The 12,946-nt window shown below is 27.4% G+C and overlaps 2 protein-coding genes across 3 annotated transcripts in view; one reads left to right on the top strand and one right to left on the bottom strand.

The window, feature by feature from the left end:
• The window catches only part of LOC112683696, a 22,557-nt gene extending 13,663 nt beyond the window's left edge, over positions 1–8,894 (top strand). For both annotated transcript variants that reach the window (XM_025554839.1, XM_025554840.1), the window contains 3 exons: positions 7,868–7,999; positions 8,199–8,367; positions 8,712–8,894. In XM_025554839.1, coding sequence (XP_025410624.1) covers positions 7,869–7,999; positions 8,199–8,367; positions 8,712–8,888 — 477 coding nt within the window. In that variant the 5' untranslated portion in view covers position 7,868 and the 3' untranslated portion in view covers positions 8,889–8,894. The remainder of the gene's footprint in view (positions 1–7,867; positions 8,000–8,198; positions 8,368–8,711) is intronic.
• A 193-nt stretch (positions 8,895–9,087) lies between these two features.
• LOC112683699 (phosphatidylinositol glycan anchor biosynthesis class U protein) lies at positions 9,088–12,389 on the bottom strand. Its single transcript, XM_025554844.1, has 7 exons — positions 12,007–12,389; positions 11,648–11,850; positions 11,375–11,579; positions 10,724–10,955; positions 10,383–10,654; positions 10,167–10,309; positions 9,088–9,267 (listed from the first exon to the last, which is right to left on the bottom strand). Exons 1-7 carry the CDS (start codon positions 12,179–12,181, stop codon positions 9,157–9,159), a joined length of 1,341 nt encoding a protein of 446 aa, XP_025410629.1. The 5' UTR covers positions 12,182–12,389; the 3' UTR covers positions 9,088–9,156.
• Between the last annotated feature and the right edge of the window lie 557 nt (positions 12,390–12,946).

Consider the following 12,946-nt stretch of genomic DNA (forward strand, 5'->3'; position numbering starts at 1 on the left):
TATTATTATTATTATTATTATTATTATTATTATTATTATTATTATTAATATACAATAATTCAAAAAAAAAAAAAACTAAATCAGACGAATATTTTATCATGGTTAATATCGTTCTATGTGAAAAGATACTAAATATGAAATATAGTATAATATATTATATTATTAAGTTCTCAATCGTGTTACCAAAAATAACGTTCTCAGTCATTCCATTTTCAATCGTATTTTACCGCTATTCGTGATAAGATTTTCATTTTTAAATATACCGTTAGGTGATAGCCGATAGACTTATAAAACGACGTTCTTGACTCGACGTTTGATAGTTCGGTATTCAGTACAGTACAGTCTGTTACAGATTACATTTAGTACAAATTTTACTTCTTTATTTTATTATATAATATTTTGATTTAATTCCGTTTGATTCTATTTAAATTATTTTTTTTTTTAATATAAATCGGAAGATGGCACAAATTTGTGAAATTGTTTCAACAAATAGAGGTAATATAAAACTTGTTATCAATGGTTATATAATGAAAAAAGACAAAAATAGAGATAATTTGTATTATTGGTGTTGCGAAAAGAGAAATACTCTCTATTGTGGTAGTTATATTTGTACCTATGTTTGTAATTAATGGACAGAATATAACTTACGAAATACAAAATAGTATAACTATAGCCCCGATGGTACAAGAAAAGTATCATCACGACTTTCATAATTTAAAACGAAAGGCTTGTGAAACAAATGACACACCTGCACAAATAATATAAGTTAAAACCAATGCTGTTTCTAGCCTTAGGCTTGACTAAGTCTAAACTTAGTCAACCATCGATGCCGAATAATCATGCTTTACGTCAAATTATAAAAAGAGTACGCAAAAAAGATATACCTATCCAACCAACTTATATTGACAATATAAATGTACCATTACCCCTTAGAACTATTAATGGACAAATTTTCTTAGTAAAATATGCATCCTTTTATAATAAACAAATACTTTTGTTTACAACTAAATCTAACGTTGAAAATTTGAGAAAAAGTTCATATTGGATCATGGACGGTACTTTTAAAACTGTTCCGACACTTTTTCGATAATTATATACAATCAATACTGTAGTAGAAACAAGAGAAAATGCAAAAATATTGCTTTTCGTGTATGCTTTAATGACGAGTAAAACAGAAGAATGTTATACTCGCCTTTTTCAAAATTTAAATGATTTTGCAGCCGAAAATGAATTAGATTTAAATCCTCAATTCATTTTAACTGTCAAATTTCACGCAAATTCAAGCAAATTCTTTTAGTAAAAGATATGGAGAAGATGAAGAATTTAGTTTGAAACTTCGTCAGATTATTGCTCTTGCTTTTTTTCCACCTACCGAAATACCAGGTGCATTCAAAGAATTGAAATCCACTATTCCCGAAGATGCTTCTGAGATAATGCAGTGTTTTTAGAATAATTATGTTCATGGTACAACTCAAAGGATTATGAGAGGAGGTAATATAAGTCGTACAGCTCCTTCATTTCCAGCAACATTTTGGTCCGTACTTGAGCGAATGGAACTGGGAATTCCTAGAACTCAAAATCGCGTAGAGGGTTGACACAGCCGTTTTGAAACTTTTGTTGGAAAATGTCATGTTGGTGTTTATACAGTTATCGAAGTTCAAAAAAGTTCAAATTCGAATGGAACGGAGAGCTGAAGATATAATTCGTGGAAGGGCACATACTCTAACTCACAAAGAATATGCTGAACGAGAAAAACGTATTAATGCAATTATAAATGACATGGGTAATTGCTCATAACATTAAATTGTAAGTAGTATAATGTTTGTGTTATTATTAATTTTTGACACGATTATTAGTTGTATAATTTTAAAATTTAACATTAATTTGTAAATAACATAATAGTTATAATATAATATTTTATTGAAATTTTTAATAATTTTTGACACATATTTATTAATAATATTATTTGAAGTTGTCGGGAAAATGTAGTGTCGGGCAATTAAGGTGTCGGACAATTGAATGTCGGGCAAATGTACTGATCCCTAATATAATTTATATGTGTATATTACAGTAATAGAGTTTTGGTATACGAGTATATCATAACTATTTTTAGTCATTTAACGCATTCAATACACATCAATAAATTTTGAATACATGCGTGGTGACTAAAATTGTGCATAAGCTACGACACAGGGTGCAAATATTAAAGGATGTATACTACGAAAATGGGAACTGTATAATAAAATCTTACTAATTTGGAATCGCAGAATCAACAAAGAAATTTTATTAAATCAACTTTTGTTAAATACTAAAAAATTTACACAACTCCTATGTTACATTCAAATATACGAGTATATTTTTCAGAAGAAACAGAGCACGTTTGTTCAGAAATCTTTTTTGTGTTGTACGAATAATTTTAAGTTTTAAATCTTGCCATGATGATGTAAATTATATCAATAAGAAGCAGTATTATTATGAAAGCAATAAAGTTATTACATTAGCATCTTCTTTATAGATATTTATAGTCTTTGGTTAGTCTGTACCTTAAAATATCTTTTACATAAATTTAAATTTAAAAATATTTGTTTTAATGCGATAAATTCAATTTTTATCTTTAAGTAATCTCTACATATTTCCCATAATTTTCATATACATATGTTTAAAAATATTAAACTTGTATTTTAATATTAACTTTATATTTTATATTATTGTATAAGCATTCTATATGTATACAGTGTTATATATATTTATGTATTAGGGTATCCCTTAGTTTTGAACTTTAAAATTTTTGATTTTTCACTTCTTAATAATTAACAAAATTATTTTGTTTATTATTACAAGAAAGAATTTTGAAATAAATTTGGTCATGATTACTAACCTCTTTACGTATTACAAGTGGGTTGAAAAATTGCTAAATAAGGTTGGTTTGTTGTTTTTTGAATATAACCAATAAACTATTAAACCTATTGTAAAAATGTACACAACTTAAATTATAGATATTTTTAATATAATAAAAAACATATCTATACAATTTTTCATTCATCTATTATTTTATATGAAAAATTATAAAATATTGAATTTTCCATTTATTTATAATAAAAAAAATTAAAACTGAAATTTCTTTCTTATGATAATAAACAAAATGAAGGAGTGAAAAATCAAAAATATTAATTTTTTTTTCTTCGCTTATAACTACGGGTCACCCTATTAAGATTAGGGTATATTACACCTTAACCCTTATAATATGTATATGTTTAAAATACAAATTAAGTATACGTTTTTACAGCTGCATACTCATAAGTATAAAATTAACAGAAATTTAAAAGTATTTTACAAAAATTGATTAAAAGTTTGAAAATATTTCAAAAATTTTGGGTGAAGTAATACAATCACCAATGATTTAATTTCCTTCAAATACACACCAATTACAATAGCACCGATGTGAATAACAATTGTGCAATAACGGACGATCATTAAATTTCGAAAACTTCGAAAACTCAATTACTATTCAATCTAATTATGTTAAAAATATTTACATTTAATTTTTCTAATTTAATTTTAATTTAATTTTTTCATTGCAACTTTTAAAATTATAAATGCAATTTTCAATGTGTTTTAATTGTTCAATGCAATAAATTTAGTAAGATTTTAATATAATAACTTCACTGCCTGATATAATGTATCATGCTATAACTATAAGAGATACGCATCACTAATCTATGTATAATTTATGCTGCTAAAAGTTGCTAGCAATCAAGTCGACAACGAGTAACGACGAAACGACTACAAATAAGCGTAATTGTACAAGTACGATAAATCGACACGATATCTTTCGCAGCGGGTCGTTTTACACGCACTGTGATATTAAGGGTAAAAATAGTTTCTAATGATATACATCAGTATAATGAAATATACCGAATTTAAAGGCTTTGGATCAACGAGTACAGGTTGTACACTTCTATTCATGTTGTAAAATATTTATTTTACATATATGTTCAAAAATACATATTAAAACCGTATACTACACGTTAAGTCGAATTAAAACTATAAAAAATAAATAAGATTTTTACTATGAAACGATTTAAGTACACGTAATTATTGTAGATTCTGGGAAAATCGAGGAAAGGAATTGGTTTTAATACGGCATATGTGTACAGTGGCGCAACTAGGTGCAGTTTGGAGGATGTGACCCCCAAAATATGTAGTTAACTTAAAATTACCTTAAACCTAACTAACGCCCCTAACCTCACCAAACACCTTCCGAAATTAAATGTTTCTTTCAAATCTTTACCCCCCTCATCCCTCCCAGAAAATAAATTCCTGTTATTCAACTGTGTGTTTGTGTGAAGCTGAGTTTTTTCACATTCAGATAACAGTGTTAACACGATTTGGACTAGATACCATTATGAATCCTATCATCAACAGTCATAGCAAAACATATGCGTAGCTGGTGCATTCGGCCATTTTTTTTAATTTCTTGACTGTTTTCCAAACAATTCAGAAAAAATGACTAAAATCTCAAAATAAAAATAAATTACAATAATAGTAGAATTACGAAATGCCAAAGTCGATTTTTTTCTCGTTCTCGTTTTCTGCTCAATTTACATTTTTTTACAAAAAATCATCTGAGATATATAAAGCATTTATAAAAACATAGTATACAAGGTAATAATTACTAATAAACTTTAATAAATATTTGTATTACTTTAAAATATAAGCAATCAATACATTATAAAAACATGTAATTTTCTTCAAATGTTTTTGTTATACAATTGTATTAGACGATTTTAAATTTATTTTAATACAATATTACAATAGTACCTTTCTTGTTTTTATAGAGGCAAATTTATCAATGAAACTATCAAATTTAATTGTTTTAAATATATTTTTTTCATATTTCGAGAAAAATATTACATGAGTAGTGTTGAAATTTGCGACCCCCTTAGAATTGCACCCCTGGCCCATGCCCTCTTACCCTACACTGAATACGGCCCTAGCCTTAGATCGACGTTTGAAAACAGATCTTATTATCACTGGCAAAACTGTTTTTCAAAGCTAGTTTTTCTGGCATTGCTGGAATATGTTTATATATGAGAATATATTTCCAACTTGATCCAGGTGCTCTTAATTTTTTAGTCCTGTTTCTGTACCTTGGATGATATTATTTTCCGAATATACTTCAATATTTTCAATTTGTCTTTCTGTGATTTCCGCAGAAGCAAAATCATGATATGAAAAAACATAAGGATTAAAGAGTTCTACTCCACAAATACTTTAACTTTTTATGAAATTTACTACTGAAGCAACTTGATTATATACTTCGTTAAATATTTTTCCAATATCTCGATATTCATAGTACGTCCCGGATTATTTACCATAAATGTATCATATATTTGACTGTAATACATTTTTAGAGAGCCAAAGACCGCAATATCTAGTCTTAGTAACCTATAGTTGGTAGGTATAAGGAGGAAATCCAAGCATCGTAACCTAACCAACCTAACTTAACCAACTTTTATTTATTGAATTCCATAAGTCAATCAATAGAAGTGACTTCTGGTTTTTTAACACGAATGTTATAGTTAAACATAAATATACTGTATTGAATAATGTACTGAAAAATCTGAATAAATAATCAATTCGATTTCAGTTTGATTCATGGTAAAATTCTAATAAATTACGTCTTACGCTCAAATTGACACGTACAGTGGCATATTTTCAATTTTTTCTGGGGGGGGAGGTCCACAGTTTATACATAATTAATATAAACTATATATTATATTGTAATAATTACGTTCTTATGCAGTTTTTGGAGGAAGTTGAACTAAATATATAATGTAATAATAGTATAGTCTTATGTAATATTATATATATGTACCTATATATTGTATTTAGCATTATATATTATAAAGTATTGTTATAAAATAAATTCCCATTGTCTCGATTTTTTGGCCAACTCCTCTATCACTTCATCAACAGTAATTTCAACTTCCCTGTGAAAGTTTAACATACCCAATTCTGCAAATATGTAAAAATTGTTGTTAATTTTTTATTTTTGGAGAGGTTCTGGGGGTCCAGTACCCCTGGACCCCCCTCCCGTAAATACGCCACTGGACACGTAAGAAATAAATATAAAATAATGTAAAAGATACTTAGAACTATACATGAGTACTGTGTGTTGAATTATTGTATCGCAACGAGATTACATAATGCGAAGTTTCGATATCCGCAGCAGCCATTACATAGTGAAACAATACGAACTATACATAAGCTAAATCGCAGTCGACCACTGTGATTCATTCGTTTCCAGACGCCGAACAAGATAATAGTGAAATGTAAACGTTACTTAGGTATGTACATCAAGACAAGTAATCAGCGTGTCTCTGACATCATCTAATTTGGAATCCGACCAAACTGTTGTGTACACATTCGTTCGACGATATCTATATCCAATTAATCACATAATACGTATAAAACTAGTGTGTGTAAGACTTGACAGTTTTGTCGGTTCGTGTTAATGATTTTATTTAGCAAACTAAAGAGACAAGTAACCGTTGTTTTGTACTTTTATATAATTTATTGACATTTTGTCAGTAACATTCGTGGCGTTTAAGTTGCGCAAGTCTGATTATTTATTATTCATTATTGAATAAAAGTATATAAAAATTTTGCAAGCAAAAATACTGTTAAATCCAACTACCCGAGGTAAACTGATTTTTTTCGAAATATTTAAATTTTAAAGGTAATTGGAAACTGTTATACAAATAAAAATTATTCTGGTGATTTTTTTTTTATTACTTAATTACTTAGGGGTAAAATTTTTCTTCGGGGTCACTGGTCACAGGTAGTATTTTAAGTGCATGTAAGGGCGCCCCTTATTTTTACAAAACTATGGCGCCCGGGGGTTATTTCCCCCTTTGTCCCCTCCCTTAACACGGCCCTGATAAAAGGGTTAAAAATTGTTTAAAATTTAAATATATATTTATTATTCATACAAATCATGCTGTTGTTTCCTGATCATACATAATATTGATAAATGATAAATATCAATACATTCTATTAAACTCGTATTAATTTCACAAATAAGCATAAAACCGATGAATGTTTCATGAATTACATTTAAACTCGAGGTATACTCGAAGTAGGTACTTTAATATTATGAAATACAATACAAATACATAAACACTACTACTTACTTACTACTTACGTAGTTCAAGTTTTCAATTTATTCATGCTCATTGCTGTAATTATATTGTAAACTATTAAAGTGTTAAAAATTTTTAGACAAAAATAACAGTTTTCTTTTCAACTCGATGCTATTCCTTGTTCTTGACTATTAAAAAAATAACTTGTAAAATTGTTGTGCTGAAAAAATATTTACTATATTTGCAAAATTCGAAAAATAACTATTTTTAATTTTCATTCCGAGATAAATACAATTTACAATCCGTTAAATACGTAGGTTTAAGAAAATTATTCGAAATAGATGTATCCTATATAAACATTTTCATAGTATTTATTTAAAGAAAAGCAAATACACATAGTAAAACAGACGTACGTCGGCTGCACATTGTCTGGAATAGGTCCTACCGCCTTAATGACGTGAAAGACATATGGCGATTTACGGTCTTTTGTTGGATTTAGCAATTGCACATTTTATTAGCGGAGCTCATTTCACGCAAAAACCACCGCAGTTTCTTGATTGATCAGCCTAGAGCATGAAAGCCGCAGATGTGTCGATATGACGATAATAAATAACATAAATGACTTAAATATAAAATTGTTGCATTTTTTTACTCAACTGATTCATATTACTTAACTATTTAATATAAATCATAAATAAATAAAATATTTATCATATTTTCAGGATGATTACTTTTGGACAACATTTCGCCATTTCCTTAGCCACTCAACAACACAAGATTAAAAATCAACCAGAACAAGATCACCAAAATCAACAAGATACCTCACCAGGCGGAGTAAACATTCTCTTGGGAGGGTAATAACAAAGAATAATTATTTCATAATACCATATGAATCTAGCATATAGAATATGACTATTCTATAATCAATGATATTAGGTTCTATAATTTTATTCTAAGTGATTAACAGTGATTTTAATTGTAAATAGAAAAAAAGCATTTTAATAATAGTAATTAAATCAAACATAATATTAATATTCATTTTTTTTTTTTTAGGGTAATGATGAGTAGTATGATATTATTTATTTTGTGGATGTGTTATTGTTGCCGATGGAAAGATAATAAATTTGAGGCAACATCATCATGCGCTGACCAACCACAACCATTTTGGATTGATGTTAATTCAAATGCTTACTATGAAGCACTACAATGGTCTTTACATCAAGTAATAATCACTCATTAATGTAAAGATAAAACAGATGAAAAACAATTTTGTTAAATTAATTAGAAAATCAAAGCCAAAACTTTCAGAATCTTATATAATATTGTTATAAATTTATCAATTTGATCTGATATCATAAAAACAATAATTTAGTGGCCATTTTCAGAACTCAACCAAAACTCGCTTCAATTGATACATACACTATAAAAATGATCAATCAACTATCATAGTCAAATGCGCTAGACAAATCTAAACACAAACAACAATCACATACTTAAAACTATTTCAATTAATATAACTTAATCGTTTATGCTGTGTGTAAAAATTTAAAATACAATTTTTTTTAGGAATGTTGTGAAATTCCTGAAACACATTGGCCACTAGAAACTACACAGGAAACACCACCAAGATATGAAACAGTAATTACACCTCCACCTGAGTATGAAGATGTAATAAGGGAAAATTACAAAAAGAAAAAAACTATACTAAACATAACAGAAAATAATAGAATGCATACCATTTGACCACAATTGTTTTATTTATTATTACTTATGCAAACATTAAAATCATAACACTAGGAATTACAGGGAAGTAGAAAATCGTAACAGATTTGTTCATGTTTTGTACAATTTAATTTATTTTTACAAACAAAATAAATAATAATAATAAAATCATAAAAATATTAAATGAAATTTGGTGTTTAAATATAAAAATTATCTATAAACAAATTATTTTATTTCAAAGTATCATTTGAAGAAATAAAATGCTGTGTATTATATATAATATATAACATTAGTCAAGCATTAGGCGTGCTTCTTTACCATTGATCATACGTTTCATACCATGTTTTAGAGCAAATTCTCGCTTGATGTATGCAAACAGTAAATCAGTAATCAGAAATATCTATAATAACAACAAAAATTTAATTTTGTATTAAACTTTAAAATATAATTTTATAATTAAACATTTAGTCTGTCGATCTGAATATCAATCATTAATATTAAATAAATATATTCATTTAGAATTTAATGAGTAGAATTATTTATTATACTACATTTTGTAGTGATAATCATAAAAATATCACAATATTATGGAATTATATTAACAGTTATTAAGTTAACCAGGAAACCATCAGGTGAGTTATAGTTGTTGTGTATTATATAAATAATAAATTAAGTGTATGTAAACCAATTATTGTAAAAGAATATTTTTATAATATAATATAGTATAATAATGAAAATAGAGTACTATTATTGTTAATTTTATGGTTATCATAATTTAATTTTCATTTTGACATAAATAAAAATAAAAATACACAAAAGTCTTCATATTATAAAACTTATTTACAAGTATTCAGTACCATTAATATTACCATAAGGTTCAAATCTATAAATCAAATAATAAAGCTAACTTTTAAATATCATTTGAACCAAATAGTATGATTTCATAATCACTTGCCAATCAAATAAATAATAAAATTAAAAAATGTCTTAAAAGAATAGTCAATAGACTGTTAATACAGAATATTAATTGGTAATTTATTATTACTGTATTAAATTATCCAACACTAGTAATAAAAAAAATTCTTCACTTCTAAAAAAATTTAAATTTCCTTCAAAAGCCTTTAATAATACAGTAAAACCACGGTATTACGGAAAAAATGTTTGGTACCATTTCAAATTACATATAATTAACTAATCCCATCAAGCAGGAAACCAAGGAAAAATGTAATGGTCCCAAGCGATTCCATCTTATCAAGGTTTACTGTAAAAAAATATAAATATAAAGATTAAAATATTTACTTGAGTTGTTGCAAAAGCAAGGGTTACTCCAAAATAAAAATTTGCATTTGCTGAACGAGAATAAATCCATAAATGCCACACAGTTGGGGCAAAAACAGTACAGCCAACAAAAAAGCATGATACAATGAATGCTTGTTGCATAACTATAATCAATTATAAACAAAATAAATATATAGTAATTCTTGTAAATTTAAATTGAATTTATTTTCAGCATACAATAAAATAGGTGTCTATGAATTGGAAGTAGACTAAGATAAAAACCAACATCTCCAATGCTTGGATAGGACTTAAAAACTGCTGTTAATGCCAATAAGCTGGTGGCTAATAATAATGGGTCATGACGAAGACGTATACTTAATGGTACCACATATAAAATTGAGGCATTTAATTGAAAAGCACAGACAAATAATGCACGAAAATGTTCAAACATCTCAGTGAAAAAATACCAAAACAAACCAATGTTTGGTTTTAAATCGCGTACATTCAATCTATAAAATATAACAAAATAAAAAAGTAAAGATTAAAAAATTAAAGATTAATTTATATTTCATACTTACATAAAACCATATACAGAGTCTAGGAATGTCCATTCGTTCATAATAGTATAGCAAATATATAAGAAAGTGCAACTAATAGCCACACAAGTTAAGAACGTAATTAAAAATGAACCAGTCTTTTTCTTGGAGTCAGTCGATGCACAACTTATCATTAATGGTGCTACTAAACCAAAAGTATAGAAAGTTGGAAGTGATGCTAATACTAAGCTTAAACAACCTAATAGTCTTTGGCCTAAAATAAAAAATAAATTTGGATAATTAGTGAAAGACTATTTAATGTAAACTTTTCAGTTAAAATATTCTCATTTATAAATATAACAGAATAAGCCAATCTAATTTTACTCTTTTTTATTTCTAAGGAACCTAAATCACCATGCAAATTATACAAGATTTTCCCTAAAATTGCATGAAACATTGTCACAAATACTCAACATATATCATACATCCAGTAATGTACAACCAGGAAAAGCCCTCAACACAACACCATTAATATTTTTCATTTTTTAAACTAGACTTAACTAAAAAAACTGTGATTAAGCCTATAAATATTATATTTAACATGTAGAATTGTAATTATTCACTAAGAATATATAACATGAATAAAAAAAAAAAAATTTATTTATTTTATCTAAATAAAAAAATAATACATACGTTTTACCATAGCATACAAACATAATGCTAAAAATAAATTGTTGAATACTGTAGTTGTTCTTGCAATACAACTAAACACAGTATAGGGGTTAAGCATATAAACTGAACAAACATAAACTGGATTTATGACAGAAAAGTCATCCGGTATCAATAATTTGTTGAACTCTTTATTATATATATTTTTGGTTTTTGTTTGTTGTATAATCTACAATAACAAAATAACAAAGAAAAATTTTAATTATTTAAGTAAGCTATATTCCTCATTTTACATACTAGGTTTTTGGTATAAATCTTGGATGTAGAATACAACACAAAAGCAGTGAGGATATCACAACCAATAAATACTAAGGTTACATAAAAATCAGAAAGAATTGATGTCAAGTAACTGAAAAATACAAGAGCCAGTGGAGTCTCATGGAATAGATCTCCTTCATAGGGATTTATATTCTCATTGTATAATGATACTCCTTCTATAACTGAAAAATAAATAAACAGAACGTTAAATAATTTTAAATTACAAAAATAACTATTATTATTACATTACAATTCAATACAAAAATTACATAAACAATAAATCAAAAATTAAAATAACAAAATTAAGACCATGAGCACAGGTAACATTATATTCAAACCTCTTTTCCAGGAGTTTAATGGCGTAGATACTTCAACCCTATCTGCAATAGAAGAGCCAAAATCACTAGAGCTCAAATAGATCCTGACGAGGATACCGATGAAACAGACAAAAAAAAGTAATTTGTCCATAAATAAATATTCAATGATACTTTTGGGACTTAACGCTATGAACATCGGATGGATTTAAATTTGATCGCGTACGTGAGGCAGTACATATTTTGTAATCGGAAGTAATCGACGAAAACAATAATGAAAATTCGGTTTCCTAGTAGGGGACGGTTGACCACTAACGAGATGAAATTGTAATATACTCAAACATTAGAATAATAATAAAAATGCTGAATTATTATTGTCGGTGTATAAACACGATTAGATAAGAATGCCGTCGAAGTAGATAAAAAAACGCATTGAATGATAACTGATGATATGGTTCATTTTTTCCTCCATGAATGCCCAATGTGTTTTCCCGGGTCACGATGTAACTATGTATATCGACGGACAGTGGTGTCAGTGTGTGGTAAAGGTATTTTTAAGAAATCATGGTCTATCAATTTTTGTCAATCGATGTATGAGTGGTTCATGCGAATCTGTAACACAAACATAATAGTAACTATGCAATATACACGCAACATACATGAACTATAATTATAAATGCTAATTACTCAGGTAGGTACATACATTCAAATTAGATGTGGGATACTTGATCAGAAGGTGCAATAATTCTTTAAAATTCTCCTAACTGGCTCTAGTTATGGGTTTCTCAAATTTTGTTGGCCTTATAGGTATAGAAAGTTCGTCCCCCACTGACCACAGACACAGGCGCGAATTCAGGATTTCAATATGGGGGGGGGCGAATAGACAAAAATAGATTTAATACACATGACATATACTTTTCAGTTTTACACATTTTATTTTCATTAAACATTTTAAAATTTATAA

This window comes from Sipha flava, unplaced genomic scaffold, assembly GCF_003268045.1.
Source record: "Sipha flava isolate LNK unplaced genomic scaffold, YSA_version1 232_pilon_pilon, whole genome shotgun sequence".
NCBI lineage: Eukaryota > Metazoa > Arthropoda > Insecta > Hemiptera > Aphididae > Sipha > Sipha flava.